The 24,124-nt window shown below is 49.3% G+C and overlaps 1 protein-coding gene across 12 annotated transcripts in view; it reads left to right on the forward strand.

The window, feature by feature from the left end:
* The window catches only part of SNTG2 (syntrophin gamma 2), a 205,022-nt gene extending 180,898 nt beyond the window's left edge, over positions 1 to 24,124 (forward strand). For 6 of the 12 annotated variants that reach the window (XM_068564752.1, XM_068564754.1, XM_068564757.1 and 3 more), the window contains 3 exons: positions 7,306 to 7,398; positions 14,829 to 14,939; positions 21,576 to 21,775. In XM_068564752.1, the coding sequence (XP_068420853.1) occupies positions 7,306 to 7,398; positions 14,829 to 14,939; positions 21,576 to 21,707 (336 nt within the window). In that variant the 3' untranslated portion in view covers positions 21,708 to 21,775. Of the gene's footprint in view, positions 1 to 7,305; positions 7,399 to 8,013; positions 10,041 to 10,665; positions 11,662 to 14,828; positions 14,940 to 21,575; positions 21,776 to 24,043 lie in introns of those variants that run through there. The other 6 variants (XR_011076637.1, XR_011076636.1, XM_068564760.1 and 3 more) reach the window with 6 other exon arrangements.

The raw sequence follows: 24,124 nt of genomic DNA on the forward strand, positions 1-24,124 counted from the left end.
TGGGCTGCCGCGTCCATACCGCTTGGGGATTAAACAGTTAAAGAGCCCGTGTTCCTTCTCCAGCTGTTTGAATACAGACAGAGCCACTGATGAGAAAACATATCTAGACTCCTGGAGCTGTGCTCTCCTTGGAAATTTTGTTTGAAAACTCTAAATTGAGTAATCGCCATGGTAAATATTTGAAAGTCTCCAGAGTGAATCGCCGACATCTGTGTAATTGTGAGAGGTGCTATTTAGTGCTGTTCTTGGTCCAAATGAGCTCTTCTGCGTATTTCCCAGGAAGATGCTGGAGTATGGATTAGGTTACAGCTCAGCAACTCATTTCTCTAAAAACCGTCACAGCTTAATTTAATTAAATGGGAACTCAGAGCGCTGCTTGTAACGTTTCTATTTCTGCTCCTGAATTTATTTCGGGGTCAATCTAGTCTTCCAATTAACATTCCCGTCATGGAAGAGCACAGCCAAATTAGCATTTATTAATTGTTCACATTTTAAACCTTCCTCTTTCCAGGCTGTAACCATTCTGGTTCTGATGGATGAGGACAGGAAGGGAACACCGACGTGACCTGAAAATGTGGCGGAGAATCACGATTCCAAGCATTTATCTGGAATCCAAGCTCAATAATGGGGGGATCCTGTCCTAGTTTTTCACTGTAAACCCAGAGTCTCCAACATATGATATCACAGATCAGCTGCCTCCCAAAAACGTATAAAACAATCTAAAAATAGGGTACGTTTCTTGACATCTACTTCCTTCTGGCATAAGACTCCAAACCACTTTCTTTTAAAGGTTATGTTTGTATCCCTAAAAAAAGAACTCCATGTAATCTTGAGTAAGACAAGACTAACTTGGGTTTACCTTTTAAGATTTCACATAGAGGTAAGTTTTCAGAAAACAAGTAGAACATTAAAGGCACTGTCAACAAAATCACCAATTCCAAATACTGCATCCATACATTGTCTTACAAAATAAACATTTCTGTTTTCGATGGAAACATTCAGCTTTATTTGTGAGTCACACAACTCAACACTTACTAAACATTCACTGTGAGATGTTCATATATATATATATATATATATATATGCATTAGCATTGGGATATACCCTGTCCTTTGGCATCCACACCTATACTTGTGTCTCTGAGTCCCTCCCCTCCCAGAACTGCTCTGTCACTGATCTCTCGGCCTCAACTCAGCTGTGTGAATAACCTGTGTTCCCGTGTCCTTCAGGCAGTATCCATCATCTGCTGCTATTGCCTAAGCTGCTTTGTTATCCCCAATTCTCTCTCTCTCTCTCTCTCCCTCTCTCTCTCCCCCTCGATACATAGATAGATGATAGATGGCATATAGATAGATGATAGATAGATAGATAGATAGATAGACAGATAGATAGATAGATCGATCTGGTAATGTGTCACTTAAGGCCAGTATTTTCTTCTTGTTTTTCTGTCTGGATGATCTGTCCATTGATGTAAGTGGGGTGTTAAAAGTTCCCCACTATTATTGTGTTGCTGTCAATTTCTCCCTTTATGTCTGTTAATATTTGCCTTATATATCGAGGTGCTCCTATGTTGGGTGCCTAAATATTTACAATTGTTATATCTTCTTGGATTGATCCCTTGATCATTATGTAGTGTCCATCTTTGTCTCTTATAACAGTCTTATTTTAAAGTCTATTTTGTGTGATAGGAGTATTGCTACCACAGCTTTCTTTTCATTTACATTTGCATGGAATATCTTTTTCCATCCCCTCACTTTCAATCTGTGTGTGTCTTTGGATCTGAAGTGAGTCTCTTGTAGGCAGCATGTACATGCGTCTTGTTTTTGTATCCATTCAGCCGCTCTGTGTCTTTAGATTAGAACATTTATTCCATTTACATTTAAAGTAATTATTGATGGGTATGTACTTACTGCCATTTTGTTAATTATTTTCCTGGTTGTTTTTGTAGTTCTCTTTTGTTCCTTTCTCCTTTTGTTCTCTTCGTTTGTGGTATGATGACTTATCTTTAGTGTTATGTTTTGATTCCCTTCTCTTTTTTGTGTGTGTTTGTGAAGATTTTGGGTTTTGGTTACCATGAAGTTTATGTATATATCAACATATATATGTGTGTGCGTGCGAGTGTGTGTGAGTGTGTGTGTGTCTGTGAGAGTTTGTGTGTGTGAGAGTGTGTGAGTCTGTGTGTGAGAGTATGTGTGTATGTGAGTGTGTATTGTGTAGTGTGTGTCTGTATGAGTGTGTGACTGTGTGAGTGTGTTGTGTAGTGTGTGTGTGTGTTGTGTGAGAGACTGTGTGTGTGTGTGTGCATGTGTGTGTGTGAGCATGTGTTGTGTAGTGTGTGTCTGTGTGTGTTGTGTGGTGTGAGAGTGTGTTGTGTAGTGTGTGTTGTGAGAGTGTGAGTGTGTGTGTGTGTGTGTCAGTGTGAGAGAGTGTGTGTGTGTGTGTGTGAGGGTGAGTGTGTGTGAGTGTGTGTGTTATTTTAAATTGATGACCTCTTAAGTTGAATGCATTCTATCAACCCTGCATTTTTACTCCATCCTGCTATGTTTAATGTTTTTGACATCATATTTTACATTCTTTTGTTTTGTGTATCCCTTAAGTACTTACTGTTGATATAGATGATTTTACTGCCTTTTAAAAATCTTCCTACTAGCTTTATAATAGTTGATCTACTATCTTTACTGTATGTTTGCCTTTACCAGGGAGATTTTTCCTTTCATAATTTTCATGTTTCTGGTTGTGGTCTTTTCTTCTCCACTTAGTGAAATCCCTTTAACATTTCTTGTTAAGTGGTTTGGTGGTGCTGAACCCTTTTAGTTTTTGCTTGTCTGTAACGCTTTTGATTTCTCCATCAAAGCTGAACGAGTGCCTTGCTGGGTAGAATGTTCTTGGTCGTAGGTGTTTCCCTTTCATCACTTTAAATATATCATGCCACTACCTTCTGGCCTGCAGAGTTTCTGCTGAGAAATCAGCTGACAGTCTTCTGGGGATTCTCTTCTGTGTTATTTGTTGCTTTTCTCTCACTGCTTTTAATAGTCCCTAACTTTAATTTTTGCCATTTTAATTACAGTGTGTTTGGTGGTGGTCCTCTTTGGGTTGATCCTGTTTGAGACTCTGTGCTTCCTGGACTTGGGATGTCTGTTTCCTTTCCCAGGTTAGGGAAGTTTTCAGCTATTATTTCTCCAGTTACGTTCTGAGCCCTTTTCTCTCTCTCTCTTCTCCCCCTGAGACCCTTACCATGTGAATGTTAATACACTTGGTGTTGTCCCAGAGGTCTCTTATACTGTCCTCATTTTTTAAAGTTCTTTTTTCTGTTCAGCTTGGGTGATTAGTGTATTTTTATTTGTTTTGTGTTCTTCAGCTCTGTTTGGCTCTTCTGTGCATATTTTCTAACTCTTTGTCAAACTCCTCACTGTGTCCGTTCTCCTCCCGAGTTCTCTCAGCGTCTTTATGATCATTACCTTGAGATCTTTATCAGGCAGATTGCTTATCTTCACTTTGCTTAGTTCTAATTCTTGGGTTTATCTTATTCCTTCATTTGGAACATCTTGCTTCGTTGCCTCATTGTGCCTGCTTCTCTATGTTTACTTGTGTGTATTAGGTAGGTCAGTGACTTTTCCCAGTCTTGGAGACGTGGCCTCATGTAGGAGACATCCTGAGGGTCCTAGCAGCACACTCCGCTCTGGTCATCAGAGCTGTGTGCTCTAGTGGTGCCTCCGTGTGTGGGGTGGTTGGCTGACTGCCCTGGGCACAGTCACAGGCTGGGCAGGTCCCCGGCCCGGTTGGCTGCCACGCCCTGCCTCGTGCGGAGGTTGCTGGAGGCCGATGGTGGGTCTGTGTCCCGATGCAACTAGGTGTAGGGCCTGGGGGTGCCCAGGGCTGGTCCAGGCCTGCTTGTGGTGCCAGGTCCCTTGGCGGGACCCAGTGCTGGTGCTGGCTTTCTGGTGGGTGGGCAGAATCCTGGGTCCCCACAGGATTGGCTGCTCAGTCTGGAGGGTCCCAGGACTGGTGCCGACTGGCTGGTGGGTGGAGCTGGGTCCTGGCACCAATAGGCTACAGGGAAGACTCCACAATGGCACTCACCAGCACCAGTGTTCTTGTGGTCAAACGCACTCCCAAAGAGGCTGCGGCCACCTTCCCCATCCCCAGGTGAGCTCCAGCCTCCCTGGAGACTCGCCAAGATCAGCAGGTGGGTCTAGCCCAGGCTCCTTTCAGATTAACGGCCCAGGCATCAGAGGGACGGACGCCACACACAGCAGGTCAATGTGTCCTGGGCCAGCACAGCACCTGGGCACCGAGGATTCCGCTCCCCGTTTACCCAGATAACATCAACTTCCCAGCATCATTTCCCCAAAGGGTGCAGAGACTTATATGGGGAGAGAGACTCTTTTAAAAGGAAATGTCCTCTTCAATAAGTTACCCATCTTCCTGCCTCAAATATTCCTTAGTTTTAACTTTCCCCAAAGGCATTATATAAGGACATGGAAAACATGCCCCCGAAGTGCCATGACAGGAGGAAACGTCTCCGGAAGTAGAACTTGGAGACGGCACAGTCCCCTGCCGGGGGTGGAGAGCTCACCTTCAGCTTCTCCCGAGTGAGCCTGGTGGTGCCTGCCGTCACCCACCCCTGCGTTAGGGTCTGTTCACCTAGCTTAGAATTTGGCAGAGTAGCGCCCACAGAAGCCTTCGCTCACCCGTCTGGTGCTCACGCTTACCAAGCACTGCTGTGAGCTACGCAGGTACTGATCACCTGACCTTCACAGAACCCGAGCGTGCTGGGGCCACCGTCACCCCTTTGTTTAGGGGACGAAGTGCAAGCAGCCCACCCGCACGGACCACCTGCCTGTCTTCCGGGGCGGCCCCTGGTTCCTGAACCCCCTGCGCTGTTCAGACACCCACCGACCCGCCCGAAGCGCCCTCCCTGGACGCCCTGTCGGCGTGGGAGCCCCGCTCGGAGGGGAGGCGCGGCAGGACGCACACCTGCCCGGCCCGGGGTCTGCAGACAGATCACGTTTCTCAGAAGAGCACGGCCTTCGGAGAGTGTCGCTGGTAACAGAGCCTCACGTCCGGAGAGGGCTGAGCTCACGGGGGCGGCAGTGAAGGGGACGTGCCCCGGCCTTCCCGCTCCGAGCCCAGGTGCAGGGCACACAAGGCGATGGACACTCGCCCCAGACGCGGGGCAGGACACGGCCCTCCCGGGGCTCCCGAGACGCAGCCCTCGCGTGGCACCAGCACCGGGTCCCTGCCCAGCGCGGAGCCTCAAGCGGCAGCTCCGGGGAATCAAAGCCACCTCTGTCTTCTCCCTCCGTGCCTCCCCTGAGGGGGGTGGCTTGTTCTGATCCACCTTCATGAACAGAAACCCGGGTCCCACCGTTGCAGGGCATGACCTACTCCTGCCCCCTTCCCGCCGCGTGTGCCTGTCGGGAGGGGCCGGGCTGCCGGGACATCAGTCCTCGCGTCCTGGACGGCGTGCGGCGCTGAGGTCACGTGAGCGCGCATCTTCACGGGAACGCGTACGGCTCGGCGATGCTGGGTGGCCCCCCCGGCGCTCGCTCTGCCGCCGCCGTCCTGCGAGGACCCCGGTCAGCTTGGGTCGGGGCCTCCCTCCTCCAGTGTGACCTCATCCGCACCTGACCCCATGCGCCGGGCTGGACGAGGCCCCCAGACCTGCCAGTGCTGTTGGGGGGCCGAGTCAGGCTCGCCCCCGGGCTGTCCGTGGCGACCACGTGGCCGATGCCCATCGCTGCCCGGCAGGAGAGGGAGCCCTGCGTCTCCAGAGGCCGGGCGGGGAACCCGGCTACAGGGCGGCCCCCTCCCCGGAGGAAGATGCGTCAGAGAAAGTCGAGTGCAACAGAGGGTTTAGAACAGATGAAGGGTCTCGAAATTCAAAAACAGCCAGGTGTCGATCGACAGTCACTGCTCCTGCCAAGAACCTGGAAGATCTGGAATGAACGAAGGCGACCACAGAAGCCAACGTGAAGACCATGGGAGATTAGAAGCACCCACGGGTGCTTTCCAGCAGCCCTGGTAACCGTGCTTCCAAAACAAGAGCCAACACAGTGCACAGATGGAGACTGGAAGGTCTCAGCAGAGAGATCAAGGCAGCGAGGTACAGAGCAGACACAGGGAAGCTTCCGGACGAAAAGCTGGATCACTGGAGGCGAGGCTCAGGGAGTAAAGGGAGGGACGGGGGATGAAGCCCCCGTGTCATCGGAGTCCCCACAGAGGAGACCAAGGGCAGGGCTGAAAAGTCACAGTGACTGACACTCCCCGAGCCAGCAAGCCACAAGCCTGCGGGTTCAGGTGACGGGGCACTGCCGCGTTTTCCCGTCCAGACCGATGGTGAGGTTCCCGCTGAGTGGAGCGTTTTACCTGCAGGTTAACCTCAGGGTTGTAACTACTGTGCTCCCGGGACCTCAGGGCTCACCTTCCTGCAGTCACACCTGATATTAAGAGCGGTGCCCAGACAGTAGAGGACAGGCCTCTGCGTTTCTGTGCTTTTGCCCGACGTCGCTGGAAGTGTGGACGTGTGCCCGCAGCCTGTGTGCACGTGCGTGTGCATGTGTGTGCACATGTGTGTATGTGCCTGCGTGTGCCCGCGTCCTCACAGCGCCGGTCCCTGGAAACCAGGTGGCCCGTGGAGTTTGGTTTGGGTCCACAGAAGTTCACATGACAGCTGAGGCCGCCCTACCTGAACCAGCCCCAGAGCGGGGAATGCTGGGCCCTCACAGCAATCTGCCACCTGTGAGGGGTCCTCGGTCCTTGGTTTGGGTTTTGGTGATGTCGCTGCTGCCGTTTTTCTGTCCTTTGTTCTCGTTTTACATCAAACTCCTCCTCGGACTGTTTCCCAAGAACAGCCGGGTCTAGGTTCTCCTGGACACACTTCCAGCCTGGCCTGTCCCGAGGCAATTTGTAGGAGCAAAACAATACCCCCCATTTGTGTAACAGGGATGGTCCTTCTGGAATGAGTCACAACAGGGATTTACTGATCTGGGATGTGTTTCAAAGAGGCTTCGGCGAATGGAGCTCTGTGTGCTCTGCTGGTTTATTTCTAGTTAGAGTGACGCCCGTGCAGATGGTCCAACTTCTACAGTTTGCTGACAGACCAAAAACTAGGGACACTGCCCGTGTGAGCCGTGTCCCAGGTTTCGTGTGACCTCGGGCCTCCAGGTTCCCTCCAGGTGGTTTACACGTTAACACTTTAAAAAAAAAAATAGGTTTTGACTGGGGGGAAGTATTGTAACTACCTGATTAATGTTAAACCTCATTATTAAAGAACGTTTTCTCACAATTAATACTTTTTTCTAGTCCAAAACGTACGTGTGCAGTTGGCAAGGAGACACTCTGTGCTTCACAGTGGATTTCGCTCTGGGATTCACCTGCTTTGACAGCAAAACAAAGGTAAGGGCCAAGCATCTGGGGGTAGGCGCCCATCAGCGGTGCGTTTTGTTACATTTCAGGGCCATTAACACCTGTGTGTGTCTCAGCCATCACCAGCCCCGAGAGTCTCGTGTCCTGTGCAAGTCGTCCTTCATGGTGGACCGTCTCTCTGAAAACTCAGGGTCCCAGGATCTCACAAGCCCCAGAGCCGGGCAGGGCTGACACCACACCATGTGGTGCCCGTGGGCAGGTGCCCAGGGGTCTGGGGTGGGGAGGGGGAGGTCGGTGGGGCTGTCCCACTCAGGGGGAGGACCCTCCGCACTGACTGAGCGCTTTGGGGAGACCCCTCACCCCTGCCGGACCTAACACCTGGGCAGTTTGGTTGGGGGGTCGACGCCCCACACCTGGTGGAGCTGACCAGGTGCTGATTCCACACCTGTGAGCCGTGACGGGATTTCAGTTTCACTGGACATTAAACAACCAGCGTGAGGGATGGGAAACGAGACCCACTCCCGTCAGCCTCTCGAAGGGGTCTGGGTGTTCACCCAACCACACAAGTGCTGAGAATTTTGTTGCAAACATGAAGCCAGTATTTTGCCCTTCGATATTTTTTAAAATCCACTGTCTGCTAATTAGGAACGGAGGTGAGGGGAGAGCACCGGTGTGATGGGAAGAGGAGTGAGACCTGCCAGGGACACCGAAATGTCACGGCTTGGAAGGGAGTTGCTACCAGCATCTAGTGGGGAGGGTGAGCGATGAGGTCGAACACCTGCAGTGCACAGGGCGGCCTCGCAGAGCGAGCAGGGAACCCCGTTCTGTGTAGGAGTCCACACCCTTCACAGAATTCTGGACCGGAAACCCACTGTGCCCTTGTCACTTTCCTTCCTCCCAGGAAGATGGTTACCATGTTTCCCCAATAGGGGTCCACAGACTGTTTATAATGACGAGAGGTCTGCTTGCATAAAACTGGAGTTGAGAAGGCTCTCCTGTCTGCCATCCGACATCCAGGTCACAGAGGGGACCAAGGCTCCCGACCCCGTGTGGACATCCTCCCACGTGCCTGGTCCACCCACGGTTCCCACCAGCTCGGGCTCCATGACTCGCCGTTCATGCTGTTTGGCCTTTAGCCAGACATGCACGACCTCCTTCCACGTGTCCTCGGAGACAGGGAAGTGACAGAGCACCTCCCCCAGAGAAGGGAGAAGCCCTGAACACAGCTGTTAACCAGCAACCCTGATTTATAACGTCTGTTTCTTGCTTTGTGGTTCAAGGAATCCTGTGTGTCAGGACATCTAAACCACGACTTTCCAGAGTTCGCCTTCAGAGTGCGTTTCTGAAGCCGGTTCCCATTCGCTGGCTGCTCCGGGCTCTGTGCAGGCCGGCAGCCAGGGCCTCGCCTGCTCAGACCAGGAGCAAAGCCGCCACTCCTTGTCAGCTTTTCCGTGGGCACGTTGTTCCCGGCCGGCAGGTCTGGTTCTTGGGTCACGGTTTGCATAACACCCGGCACCCAGTGAGCCGGCCGGGGTCACCGTGTCTCCCGCGGGGTCCCCGCTGTGCGGTCTCACTCTGTCGGGGCCAGGCCAGGCCGGGGAGGGTGTGAGTGACTGTGAGAGGTCGGAAGCGAGCGCCTGGCACTCTCCCTTCAGGGGACCCCGAAGCCCAGAACCCTGATGTCCCCAAAGCGCCAGCAGAAGACCCCGCTGGCACGGCGCCGAGGACGGGAAGCCGCTTCCCTAAAGGCCCACGTCCCACAGGCCTGCAGCCTGTGCAGCCGGGTTAGGTCTGCACGGGTCGCTGTGGCTCCTCTGGAGCCGCTGGGGGGTCTGGGGAGCCCACGGGTGGCCCGTGACGCCCACACCCTCTCTCCTACCTGCCCACTGAGCTTCCCTGCCTCCCTGCTGCCCCGGGTCTTTCTCCCTTTAGGGCCTCGCCCTCTGCGTGTCCCGCTGTTTCCCGGCAGCGGGCAGGCAGGTCCAGGCCCGGGGCCCTTGGGAGACTCTTCCCAGCCCTGAATCCCGCACGTTTCCCCACTTCGCCCTCACGCTCATCAAATAGAGCTCGAAGCAGGTACACTGTGTTTCTTACCGCTGTGCCCAGCCGGGCCGTCGTGTTAAATGTCCTGGTAACCGAACCGCGTCACTCAGCTGAGCTCTCCTAGTTGAAATGGTTTATCGATGACCCTGACCGCCTCGCTCTGCTCAACACGCCGCTGCCCCGCGGCGCCCCTGCTGGAGACGGAGCGGCCTCTCCAGCCGCTGGGCTTGCGGGAGGCGTGGGCAGCTGCGGCTGTTCCGGCGGGCACGTCGGGGCTGAGCCACGCCTGGAGCTCACGGCCGCAGGTTTCAGGCACCGCAGGCTCTGCGTTCCTGCCGCCCTCGGCGGAGCCCTCACCCACTCACGTCCGGTCCACTCTTGTTCAGTCACGTTTTTTAAAGTTCCGATTAAGCCTTCTTTTTGCTCATCTGACCCTCTGGTTCAGACGCCAGAACCCTCTCCTGACCTGTTTCCCTTTGAAGGTGAACTCTTGACTCCACTTTTTTCTTGCGATTACTGCTTTATTTCAAGAAGTTCTGGCCTAATACTTATACGTTTATTTACACAATAAACAGTAGACAGTAATGGAAAACGAAACCAAAAAATGACAAAGAAAAAAGAAAGTTATTCCAGAGGCTTGTTTCATGGATTCCTTTTGAAATTTTATTTTCCGAACTTACAATATTTGAATTAATTTTGAAAAAAACGCTTTCTCTACCTAACAGTGAAGAGTATACCAGTGGGTTGTAAATATATAAAATAGTTATAATTTTACTTCATTTGATGTATCTTCAGTCTTTTAATGTAGGATGACATTTGTAAGTCCAGTACTAATAGGATTTCAATATTTCTAGATCGATATGAAATAATTATGAAAATAATTAAATAATTACTGACTATGAAATAATTATGAACGTTATGAAAATGAGGTATTCTCCATATGCCCTTTATGTAAGTCATTATGGAAAAATTTGGGGGCCCCAAAATATTTAGATTGCGATTTATCACGCTTATTTTCACAAGATAATTAGCACTCCTATACCACATTACACCATTAGATCAGACCATTTGTGTATGATGTGTGGGTAAAACTAAATACACAACGTGGCAGTGCTACTTACTAACCAAATGCTTTAAAAAAGCCCCTCGAATTTGGTAACAGCCCACATTTTGATGCTGGGCATCTGCATGGCGTCCACCTCAGAAGCACCCGTGAGGTCACATTTCTTAACCCCCCACCTCTGTGCCTGGCAGAGAAGAGCTGAACAGTTATTTCCAAGCATGAATTCATTCACCATCAGTTCTCCTTTTCAACGCTGATAAAGATGAGTTAAGCTGAGAAGATCTGAAATCACAGGGGAGAAGAAATACGTTTGACCTGGAAACTTTTTCTGCACGTACAAAGTAAGTAAGAAGATCATTACCTAATATTTTTAAATTTCCAAACTAGTTTTAAAATATTAACCCCGAATAAACTAGAACTCCATCCTCGGTGCCCCCCGCACTTCCATGATAGAAATGAAGTACATCTCTGCCCATTTCCAAACTGACCTATTTTTTATTGATCCCTCTGGTTTAGGGCCAACCAATGCCCCATCTCTGCCGTAATTAAGCAGAAGTGGGAGAGGACATAACAAGACTTAGAAAACAGAGTGTGGACATCAGACCACACGTGGACGGGGCCATGGACCAGCCCCTCCTCCGGGCTGCGTGTTCTCCATGGGCTGCGGACTCTGGCACTGCCCATGTGCATGGCATCAAATGTTTGGGACCTGGAAACAAAGGGAACTTCTTTCCATGTTTACTTATTACTTGGGGCATCCGCCTTGTCTCTAAATGTCAACGTGCATCCACATTTTCTTTTTACCTTCTGATGGTCCCCATGCATAGCAGAAAACTGACGTCTCTGTATCAGGGTGATGGGGGGTGGTCCTCGCGATGGGCCTCATCCCCCACGTCACCCGTTTGTTAGGCTGAAACTTGATGGTGCTGCAGGGCTGAGCTGAGACCGAGGTGGAGGAACAGAAAGGATAGTTTGGGGGAAAAAACAGGGAATTGACTTTCTCATAGGAGGGGAAATGAAGAGTTGGCTTTGGCCTGACTGGAGGAGTGAAGAATGATTCCACAGGACCGCCCAGGGAAATGCCAACCGGTGAATCTGCTCTAGTGCCTCATCCTTTTCTCGTAAAGTCTCTGGAACTGCTAGTTGGGTTATTTGTTGAATGTTTTAATAATTATCAATTTATTATCAATTTATGCCAATTGTCCACTATCAGTATGTAATAATAATTAAAATAATTCAAATTTGCTGCAAAGGAAGGTTATCATTAACCTCCTGCAGTCATAAAAATAAAACATAAACGTTAGCATGTTTCTTGTAGCACTCGCTTAACTGTAAAACTGTTCTTTAATTACTGAAATGCTGGAAAGACATTTTCTGTCTTCCAAGATTGAGTCCTAGAGATCAGGGTTCCCTCCAGCCTTCAGGCGGCTGGCGGGCAGACCCAGGGCCCCTCCAAACGCATCCCGAGGCTGCTGAGCCAGCCCGGGCATTGCTGGGCTTAGCGGTCAGTCAAGGCGGCATCTCTGAGCTGTGAGCGGACAGCGTGTCAGGTTCTGGCCTGGAAAGTCCAGTCGTGCAGAAAAGCTCAGAATCCTCAAGTTAGACTGTTACTTGGAACCACCTGTAGATAAAATGTGCAGAAATGTCATCCATAATGGCAATGGAAAGTTCTTTTTTTAAATAACAATTACCGTTTATAGGTACTTAGAAGTTCAGAAAGTGTTCAAAGAGGCCACCGTTAGTGACTTGAAGAGTCCTGATTGTGGGAAGGGAAGGGGGCCGCCCCCGAAGGCTGTCCTCCCGCTCCCACATTTAGGACATCTTACCTCACACCAAATGGGCCACCATGTGACACGAGTGCATGATTTTAAGCAAAGGAGCTGTGTGTGTACGTCTCACAAGCTGCATTTCCCTCATATCACCTTGCAGGACAGTTTCAGTGTAAAAATAATGTTCCAAACAGATAACGATGATGCAGCTAAAGGACTTCATTGTAAGGACCACTGTGGATTCTTTAAACGATAAGCAGGGCTTTCACAGAGGGATTTCTGCACTTTTTTGTCTATACTATTTTTTTTTTTCCAATATATCCTGCCCGTAGTTTCCTTTATTATTAACAAATTACATTAGTATGGTACATGTGTAACTATGAGTGAACCAATATTGACAAATTATCATGAATGAAAGTCCATACTTTATTCAGATTTCCTTAGTTCTTACCTCATGCCCTGCTTCTCTTCCAGCATGCCATCCAGGATTCCACATAACATTTAGTGGCCATGTCTCTGGGTCCTCTTGGCTGTGACAGTTTCTCACACTTCCTTGTATCTGATGATCTTGACAATTCTCAAGAGCACGGGTTAGGTATTCAATATTTTGTAGAATGCCCCTCTATTGGGATTCGTCTGATGCTTTTCTCATGATTAGAATGAACATTATTAATTTTTACCTTAATCGAAGTTATACAAGTGCAAAGTTTGAAAAGGCTTACTAGTACTAACAGACGTATAACGGAAAAGCAGTTCTCTGAACTGTCCCTTGTCACTCTCACTCCCCAGAGTACCATCCTGCAACAGTTTTAGCTGCTTTCTGGCGTTTGCTGCCATATTTCTAAGTCCTATGCTGATCTTGCCTTTCTTTTTTTTTTAACAGCCATTTGTGATACTATGTAAATGATAATTAGGTAGGTTATTCCTAGAATCTTACGACTGCTGAGCTCTTCTTCCTCATAAGCAAATGTGAGCAAACGCCAGGTGATGTTCTCAGAGCAGGCCGGGTCTTGCTTGTTTGGTGAGGAATTTCGCAAAACCATGACACCAGATGCCTCCGGCTCCTCTGGACGCACGCCCTCATGATTACAGTTCCTGGCAGGACAGCTGGAGGGTGGGTGCTTTTAAAGGCAGCTGAGATTTGGGCCGTTTTCACAGAATCTTAGCGGCTGAAATCACAGCCGTCTTTCCCTGCCCTCCAAGGGCGAGCCGGGGTGATGCCCTGGGAGATGGGAGCTGCTGGGAAGGGGCGTTGCAGGCGGCCCGAGAGCTCTCCCTGCCGCCGCCGCCGGTCTCATCGCTGGTGCTGGGCCTTCCCGGCCGGGCTGTGGCTGTGGTTCGCTCCTCTGGCTTATCTCAGTGGACCAGCAACCCTCCTGGAGCTACCGCAGGGGTGATGCAAGCGGCCCTGAGCGCCCTCATTCTGGGTGGGTGCAGTGATTCCGAGCTGAAGGGCCCTGGTGCCCGAGTGGGGAGCGGGCAGCATGGACCCCAGTGACTGACCGTGAAAGTGGAAGCACTGGAGTCACTGTTCCCCAAGACCCCACGGGGTTCCAACTTCTCAGCATCGAGAAGGAACATGCGTGGGGACACTTGACCGTGAGCTGCAGAGCCTCTGTTCGGCTGCAAGATTCAATATAAGAGAACGATGTGCCAGGAGCCTCGAGGCCAGTGTGGGTGTGAATAGATGGGCCAAGGAGCCGATGGGATAACAGCGCCTCTGAAATTCTCCCCACGTCCCAGCCTCTTGGCCTTTTGTGATACTTAGAGAAACGTATGTTCATTATTTCAAAATAAATGCTTTTAATACAAACTTATAGCTTGCTATAAAATAATTGCTGTTCTCTATTGGGATTTTTTCTGGGAAGATAAAGATTTATTATCATAAAGACTCTATAATTAAAGACTATCTTTTATAAAAGGCAGCCATTAAGTCTTTATTTGCTGCAGCCCTTTTTTTTAATTGAAGAGTAAGCATTTATAGAGTACACATCATCTCTAAAGTACCTTAGCAAACATTTAGCAATTGTTGCACTAGTATTAAGAGGTAATAGCACCTACGTTTTCCAGCTTGGTTCAGGAGAAACCAACATTGAGAGATTTGAACTTAACCTGGGGAGGGGGCGGGAGAGAGGTTTTCATTTTCTCTGCACTGCTGACCGTGTCTCATATACTCTATGTAGCAAAACCTGGGCCTTGGAGTGGATTTTTTAAAGTTTTACAAGAAGAAAAGGGAGAAAAGCGCTTATGATGCTTTTAAACATAAGGAAAACCTAGGAGAAAGGCAGTGCGGGTAGCATGGGATTGAAGAGGAGACCATGGGGACCTGGGCGCTTGGGCACCAGGACAGACTCCTTGGACCTTGACAGGAGGGACCCCCAGGAAGTCTGGTGGCTTGAGGGGGTCAGCCTCTTAGACTCGGAAAGAGAAGGTGGAGATTCTAAGTCACCACGTGCTCAGTGTACGTAAGATAACCGAGAAAATGTCTGCATTTATTTAAATAGATTATTTAACATATTGGCAGATGTTAATTAAAGAAGTGAGCTCTTGTGTCTAAACCACTAGATAATTGCCTTCCTTTACAGAATGTGCTCTGGAGATTTAAATTCTCTCAGCTGAAAGGATCTTCAGATGATGGGAAAGCTCGGGTGAAGCTGCTGTTTCAGAATCTGGACACCAAGCAGATTGAGATGAAGGTAGGAACTCATCCACCTGAGCCCAGCCCCACCCGAGTAAGCCCGAGTGTCCGAGGGTGGACGTGCCTTTCCACCGGCCTAGGGAAAACAATCAGAATTGGAATGTGAACGCTCCTCAGAAATCATCAAGGATGTCACAAGAGCCCATAGTATGTCTCCTGTTAGAGGCTTTAATATCCTAAAATTGTAATCATCGAAACATTATTTGATTCCACTGAAAATCACAATTTGCTTAGTCAGTATTAGCAGGAAAACAATATTTAAAAATACAGGGGAAGTCAATATTCAAAGGAAGAGTTTTACAAACTGCATTAAGTGATGGATTGTCTGTGGTATTAGGAACAAACTACTCTGTTAATTCAAAGGATCTTGACATAGCTTACAAATTCATTGCATTGAGCTGTCATTTTACTATCAGCAACTGTTGATTTTTTCCATACTTCATGTATAACTGTGTTGTCAACAACCCAGTTTTAATATGAACTAAAGACAAACTGAAGGATAAGTTCCATACACAAAACCAAAAGAAAGAGAAAACAAAAATGCAAAACCTACAGACACATATTGTTTGGAAACTGATTGTCAGCACTTTGCCTGCACTTTTTGATGAAATTCATCAGAGGGACACATCTCATGTGACATTGTTATATCCGAATATTGTGTCAATTTTTAACATCTCTTCACTGCGGTTAATGAGATAATGCACCACATCTACTGTTTAAGTACAACTGAGATTGTGCAGAAACGCTTGACATTCTTGTACGTAGGGAGTGGATACAATCAAAATCAGACCGTAACCGCTGTCCAGGCTTTTGGGTCTGGAGGGGCACCACAGGGCAGCCAACGGGGCAGTGATGTTGGCAGGGGCACGGGTCCCTGGGCTGTGATGGAGAGGTGGCCACGCTCAGTCACGCCGCCCTGAGCGGAGTCCAGTGGACATTGCCACCAGCAGAGCGGGGTCAGAGGAGAGCGGGGAGAGGGAGGGAGGCTGGAAGTGATTGTACCGTGTGTTGGGTACTTGATCTGCATGGATGCGGCTAGCACAGCAGTTCCTCCTCTGCTGATGCATTGATTTGCCCTTCGCCCTAGGGACTGCGGCCAGGAGGGGCCCCGGGACCCCTTCCAGGCTCAGGTCCTGTGCCGTCCGTGTGAGCCGGGGGGACGCTTAGGAAGCCAGCCCCCCAGTGTGCCTTGGGTTCCTGTGCTCACGGGTTCCAGGGGCTTCGCCAGAGCACCTGATGTCCCAGGACATGCTCACATGACACCTGGATTCCCTTTTCACAGGGACTCCTGTTTCATTCGATTTAAAAGTATTTATTTTTATTTTTTAATGTTTAGTCAACTCTTGGTTGGCTATCTGTGTTGATAAAGGGAGTAGAGGCATTGGATGATCTAAACCAGACAGTCTGAAACAGATGACATAAACTTTGGGGCATGCGTATTGAAGCAGACTCGGCTTCTTTGTGGCCCTCGGTTTAGGCAGCTTCAGTTTCCATTTTCAGCAAAAAGAAAGTCCTAGAAAGTTGCGGAGGCCACAGGGGCGGATACAGGATTTGCAGAATTGAAGCTTAAACAGTCTGCAGGTGTCTCTTTATGAAAAAAAATACAAAATTGCAAATGCGATAAGCTAACTAGACACAGAAATGAGTGTGAGACACATCAAACCTCCCAGGAGACCCAAACTGAACCCATGTCCACGTGAACCCTCCCCCCAGATCCCAGGACCTCCGGCAGCCCCCCTGTGCCTCCCCTCCGGGGCCGTGGGGTGCAAGAGAGTAGGGCAGAGGCGGGCCGGGGCCTCAGCAGGTAACACAAGGACCAGGGACCCCTTGCTCAGGCCCCTCCCGGGGGGCCTGATAAAACTGGGGACAAAAGTAGTTTCCACGCTGTCATACGGAGCAGGAAACATGCACGTGGAGAGCCTCCAATAAACACGGGCGGCGGTTTGAAGAAACTGCTTCAGGCTGATGTTCTGCCTTTATTACAGCTTGTGAGACAGAGGGAAGGTTGGAAACGCCAGTCGGGAATCTAGAACCCGTGAGAGCACCTGTAGCTACCGCTGGATTTAAACCAAGAGCCGGGCCCTGTATTCTGAATAGGAACCAGGGCTATGGCCAGTGGAAGGGAGAGCAGCGTGATGTCATCAGTGAATCAAGAGTTTCGGAGAAAACTGTTCCTATTAACTGAGCTTTTAGTTACGGGAGTGGTAGTCGGGGAGCAGTTAACCTTTGAGCGTTTATTGAGAATCTTGCTGGGATGTTTAACCAGATCGCTGCCTCAGGAATGGCGTAAAGAGAAAACGCCGAGTTGCGCTGGAATCCGAGGGAGGATTCTGGGGCTCTGGGAGCACGGAGGGGAAGTTATTTTTTCTATCCATTATTTACAAAAACGTCATGCAGTTCCGGGACTTGGGCGGACCCCATAGTGAGGCCAATGGCTGGAGCTTTGGGGTTGCAGTCTTTTTTAAAGAAAGTATTTGTTTTCATGTTTTCTACATCTTTCTCCTAAAGAAAGAGTGTAGCATAAACAAGCTTTCTGGAATGAAGGATTTACTTGCCTACTGATCTGCTTAATAGGTTATAAGCGAATTATAGTTAAGTCACAAGGACTGAATTTGGGGTCCACTGCAGGGAGGGACGGTGCACTTCTCCCCCCCGACCCCTTTCCTATGCCCGTTGTTTGTATTTTACGCGTTTCTCTATGATTTCATTTCTGCCTCTAGACTGAGCCGTCAAGGGCAGCTTTTCTTTAGCTTTTTATCTTCAGCACTTAGTAGATGTGTTTTAAATGAATAAATTAACGAAGAAAGAAAGAGCAAGTTAGTATTGAAAGAACTACCAGATACACTCACAAAAATTTTTATCAGTTTCCAAGAAAAAAATTGTTCCAATTATCGTGAAAATCCCTGACGGCTACAGACCTCTGCACACGGAGGTTTCTGGCGAGCCCAGTTGAGAATCCACGGGGCAGACGTTGGTCCTTGAAGGCAGCACACTGTGTGATGAAGAAGAATTATGTCTTCAGGAGGAACAGAGGCGGGTGTTTTTCACTCTGTGATGACCCGGGAGGATGAACTCCACTGGAAACTATTCCTCGGCGTCATGAGTCGCGCAGACGGTCAGACGTGGACGGCGGGGGCTGAGCAGGGGTACATCACGCCGCTGCCGGCTTCAGTGAGTAACCGTGGCGGCGTCGGATTGTGGAGAGATGGTGGAGGGAGACAAGGCCAGGTTCTTCCTGAAGATGGAGTGAAGCGGGGCCTCGACAGAACAGGAGACACGCGAGTGCAGCCCCTTCCAAATATGGGTCTGAAATTGTCCTTCATCTGTTCTCCCGGAAGCTGGAACGGAACAGAGCTTTCCTTTCTTTGCTCTCCTTTTCCCTTCCTCCCTCCTTTTCTTCCCTCCTTCCTTCCTTCCAGGTCCCCTGCACGGTCGGTCAGTAAGGTGCCCCTCGTCCGCGTGGGGACAGGGAAGGTGCACCAGCCGCGTCCCGCCGGCGTCCAGGTTAGAGCCCAGCGTCACCCGGCCGCCTCGCCGTTTCTCACCTGCTGGCCTTTGACTCCGCTTCTCAGCTTTCTTCCTGGATGTTGTGCTTCCCGTAGACATTTGCTTGGAAAACATCGGTCAAAGGTTTGCTGTGTCCGAGGGTCTCTGTGCAAGGCTCGTCTTGGTTACGACACCTGCCTGGGGACCCACCCCTCCCTCCGAGCCTTCCTGGGCTGTCAGGCCTTCACCGCGGCCCGGTGGGCGGGTGGATCTTTTATCGCACCCGTTACGTTACAAGCCTCCACTGTGCTCAGTCCTTTGTAAGCACGACTGCCTCATCCCCACAACCAGCCCAGGAGAGAAGCGCTGGCATCACGATATATGTTTAATATGGCACAAAACAGATTGTTCAAGTCGGCATAAAGTTTACGTTAACTCACGTAGAAGCCAGAACGACTTCCCCAGACCACAACATGTGAATGTTTCTTCCACCAAGAGAGTCAGCCTGTCCTTTGAAGCTTCGAAGCCAGGAATTGACTTTTCCTCTCCAGCTATGCGAGCCCTAGGTGGCAGTACTTCCAATGCAAGGCGGTTCTGTCTACATGGAAGATCAGTGGTTCAGTGTAGCCGTGCTATGAATTACCTTCTCTGGATCTCCTGGATAACTTGCTGCAGCTTCTACGTCAGCGATTGCTGCTTCACCTTGTACTTGAATCCTTCTCCCTGCCCAGCTCCACCCGCTGCATGCCTGCTGGATGCCTCCAGGGCAGCTCAGCCCCCAGCCATCCCCTCCCCTCCACCTGCTCTCGGGCCCCAGCCGCGCCCACTGGACGGCTCTCCTCCAGGGTGGATGAGGCCCGGGTGCCTCTGTGAGGTGTGTGAGGTGCCACCCTGCTCCCTGAGCTCCTGCAGGACGACATCCCCTCCACAGAGCCTCCGTCTCTGAGGGGCACACAGACCACCAGGCACCAAGGGGGATGCGGCCTGAGAACCTGCTTTTCCAGGACGCTCCCCGGATGTGCTGACGCCTCAGGACCGCTCGGTGTAAGAGCTAGTGCACTAGGTTTCTTCTGGATGTTTTGTCAGGAAACGGCGAGGGCCCATTGGACCAAAGTTTGTCCTGGATTTCGGTGCCAGTTCTGTGACTAGTCAGCCTGTCACCTCGCAGAAGTTACCTAAAACCCTAAAACTTCCATTTCCACCTCTGGAAAATGAACTTGGCGCCTTACTCGGGGTGTCCTGCTTCACTTTTGACCTTTGAGGCTGACCTTTGATGCTCTATTAACAGATGGCTTGAAGAGGACTGGTGTTGGCTGGGTACCGACGTTGTACCGGAAGCCATGTTTTCCCTCCACGGCCTCCTGCGCTGGTTGTGGAGGGAACCACTGTCCCCTCTGCCTGGCCCGGCTCCGTCCTGGGCTGTGTGGGTCACACCCCATGGGGAGCCACTCGGTGGAGTTTCAGGAACTTTGCCAGCCTGTCATCAGTCCGTGGGGAGTATTTACAAATACCACAGCCATCAGCAAATGCTGCAGCTGAGAGGCCCCGACACAGCACTGCCTGGACTGCAGAGTCCAAGAGTGGGAGACCCGTATCCGATCCCCGCAGTGGGCCTGTGTCCACACTCAGCGGCTGGGCCCCGATCTGAGTTCCCTGTAGAATAACACATGGTAAACTGTGTTCTGTGCGTGATTATCCCTGCTAATTGTCACATTCAGTTATACTCTTTTGGGGCATTTTCTAAGGGAAATTACAGCGTGTATTCACTTATTCTAGAGACTCGTTCATTTATTTAACAATCCTCTCTTTCAAGTATAGCTTTGATCAGCTTCCATGTTGAATTCTTTGGGAAGGACAGTGGTTAAGGCTCCCTTTGAAATACAGTCTGTGTCTGAATTGCTACAGCTGAGTGGAAACTGGTCTCTTAAACGGTTACAGACTTTAAAATTTCCCCCTCGTGCACTGGGCCATTAGATGACAATTAGGGAAAACTAAAAGCCCAGGAGGGCTACCGCTCCTCGGAAGGGCTGTCTGTCATCTCACAGACAGTTTTTGACACATGTATGTGGTTTGCGCAGCAAGATGGAAATAGGGGTAGTGCCATAAGGAAATGTGATTTCTGCGCGAGGAGAGGTATTGAGGACATCCGGGCAATGTTAACACTTACACATTCATTGCAAGTGTCACCCTTGTGATAGATGGAACATTCCTGAGAGTAAGGATCATAAAAGAAGAAATGTTTTCTCAAGTTTGGGTGACCTCAGTCCTCATAGTTTGACGAGGCCAGTATAGACCCTCATGGCTTCCTGAGAGTTTTAGCTAATTAAGGAAAAGATCAAGGTATTAAAACACTTAAAATTTGATAATTATGCCAAGCCGTGGATCATATTTAAAATCAGTGTTTCAGCCACCATGAAATGTTAAAAGACTTTATAAAAATCGAGGTCATTGGGACAAATAAATTGCAGAGGAAAGTAACCGGGTGACAGGGTTCAGTGGGCGAAACTCACAGAACATGAGACAGAACTTGCTGGCCGTGTGCCCCAGCCTCTAGCTCCACGCTAGCAGCTCTCTGACCTGCCGAGCACGCGGACACACACATCCATGTGCACGAACACTTACAACACACGTGTGCATGCATGCACACGGGCACACATGCATGCAGAGCGTACACACATGGGCACCTAAGTACAGCGGCACATGTGTGCACATACGTTCACACATGTGCACAGGCGCACGTGCACACACGCAGGGTCTAGCACGATTCATTCTGCTAAATTGGGAACACGGTGAGCCCTGCCGTGTGAGAGCTCTGACAGGCTTCAGTGGAGGCCGAAGTCCTGACCTGATGCTGCTGGTCAGGTGACTGAAAACCCAGCACAGATGGAGTCAGGATGCCGAATAGAGGACCTGAGTGCTAACCTATGTTAGTTACAAGAAAATCAAGAATTAAACCCAATTGTCAGGATATCAGTGAAAAAAACCCAGAGGACCAGTGTGTTCATGTTACAGCCACCTTTCTTAGTTCGTGTGTATTTGTACTTGAGCAACTTCCTTGCGGTTCTAAGAACATAGAATCTGTTACATTTTCTGTCGTGTGTTTTTCTGACATTTATAATATGTAAGTACATTCTGTTTTTCCTTGCAGGAACTGGAGTTTCAGGATCTGACAGCTGTCCTGCACTGCATCCACTCCTTCATAGCAGCGAGGGTGGCCTCGGTGGATCCAGTGTTTATAGACAGTCAGAGTATTGCCAGAAAATACGTGCACAGCAGCTGAACAGTGCTTCTGTTGAGTGCTGAAATCTAAATTATTTTCTTAAGAAATGAATGTTTCCTGCACAATATTGCGACTTTGTGTGATTTTATAATGATCCTATAGTTGTGATACCAATAAAACATGTCACTAGTTTCCAGAGATGGGTCGGACTTGTTCCATCTGACAAGGAACACAGCCTCCGCTCAGGCAAAGCTGTGGCTGAGAAAACTCGGCTTCCCTGTGAAATAAGGCGTCACCACAGTCCCCCAGATCACGTGAAGGTGCCAGCAGCACACACTGCTAAGACCCACGTTTCATTTCCATTGCTATTTCCTTACAATCGAAAATCCCAAGAGCTCACCACTTTTATTTTCCCCAAGAATGGAAAGTTTTCCTTTGGATTTCCATCATGGTTTATCCCAGGACATGGGATATAGTTCCCTGTGCTATACAGCAACTAGGGATGATCATACTAAGAGAAGTAAGTCAGACAGAGAAAGACAAATATCATATGATGTCACTTATATGTGGAATCTTAAAAATGATACAAACGAACTTATTTACAAAACAGAAACAGACCCACAGACGTAGAAAACAAACTTATGGTTACCAAAGGTGAAAAGGTGGGTGGGAGGGATAAATTGGGAGTTTGGGATTAACAGATACACACTACTATATATATATATATATATAGAGAGAGAGAGAGAGAGAGAGAGAGAGAGAGAGAGAGAGAGAGAAAAAGATGCAGTGGTCATTGACGGCCAACTTGACGGCCAACTTGATTTCACTCAGAAAAGCCTTTTCCTCTCAGTGGCCAAGACCCTGCTGGACACAGGATTCCCATCTCAGGAGGCCTTTCTGCCCACCATGGCCACCTTGGACAAGTGAACACTGGGCCACTCGGCAGCCCTGCAGACTTGCAGTCGGGGGGAAAGGGACACAGGTCACCCATCAGAAGCACAGCTAAGTCAGAAAGAGAGACGGGATTGGTGAAAACGCACCCTAGAAACTTTGTAAAGTTCCCAACTGGCTAACCCTGGGATAAAACTAGCACAGTGTATGTTCTAGAAGATAGCACTACACTGAAGTTAAAAGACTCTAAATCCAGGGAGACAGAGTCAACCGAGCTAGTGTGAGAAAAACGTGGAGGTCTGAGGTGAACAGCTGATGGTAGGTTTATTTATTAAACAAACACTTGTGGAAGGTTCTTCGGGGCAGGCACTGTGGCTGGTCCTACAGCCACAGCAAGAGGAGGCTAGGACCCGGTGCAGCCTGTGGGCTCGGATGAGGCCAGGTGGCCTCAGGAGGCCAATGTGACAGGTGACAGCAGCCAAGGTAGCAGCTGAGATCCACCCTCGTGGGTCAGTTCAGACATGGGATGTGGCCTTCATGCTTCCAGAAGAACGTTGGCATATTGGTTCCAAATAGACATCATTTTGTAATATAACACGTTTTGTATAAACTATGACTGTCTACTACAGGTTAAGAATTCTAGATTTTTGTATAGTAATTAGGAAGCTGGTTTACTTTAAAGCCCTGGACCATTCATAAACGTGATGGTAATTGTACCACGTTAGCAGGATTTCCATAATCTGGCTTATAGTGTTCTTTTTTGTGTGTTTTTATTTTAAAACTCAAAGGCAATACCCACATGACTTAGAATTTCCTCACTCTTGATAAAACAGTGCATACTTGGACGTTTGGATAAGAGTGAGTGTCTTATTCCGTTCGGGCTGCTCTAACAGAAACCACAGACTGGGGGTTTATAAACCACAGACATTCGTTTCTCCCAGTTCTGGAGGCCGAAGTCTGAGATCAAGGCGTCTGCAGACTCCGAACCCTCTTCCCGGTTCAGATGGCGTCTTCTCGCTGTGTCCTCACCCAGAGGAAGGGGTGCTATAAGGTCACCCATCATGAGGATCCACCCGTGTGGCCTCATCAGCTCCCAGAGGCGCTGCTTCCAGACACCAGCACCCTGGGGGCTCGGCTTCCATACATGAATCTGGGGGGGCAGAAACAGTCATAGCAATAAGGAAGAACACAAATTTAACTGGCTTTATACAGCTCTTGTATTTTTTTTCTCCAAGTGCTGAGAGTCTGGACAGACTTTCCTGACCTTTCGAAATGCAGGTGACTCACAGTTCTGTCCTAGAGGACATTCTTTTACTTGTTCAAAAAGCACTGATAAATCCCTACTATGCTCAGGGCCATTAACCATTAACTGTTGTAGGTAATTCAGACACACAGAGTTCGGGGTCATGTGTTCACAGTTGTAGGAACTCCCCGCCCAGCCTTCAGTCTCACTGTTATTCCCCATGTCATTAATTTCTTTTTTTTTTTAATTTTGTTTTTCTCAGTTTTTTTGGTGTCATTAATTTCAAAGGTCAATGGATAGTTGAAGCTCGCAAGCCTGAATGTATTCCAACATGTGCTCTGAC

Source organism: Eschrichtius robustus, chromosome 15 (assembly GCF_028021215.1).
Source record: "Eschrichtius robustus isolate mEscRob2 chromosome 15, mEscRob2.pri, whole genome shotgun sequence".
In the NCBI taxonomy this organism is placed as follows: domain Eukaryota; kingdom Metazoa; phylum Chordata; class Mammalia; order Artiodactyla; family Eschrichtiidae; genus Eschrichtius; species Eschrichtius robustus.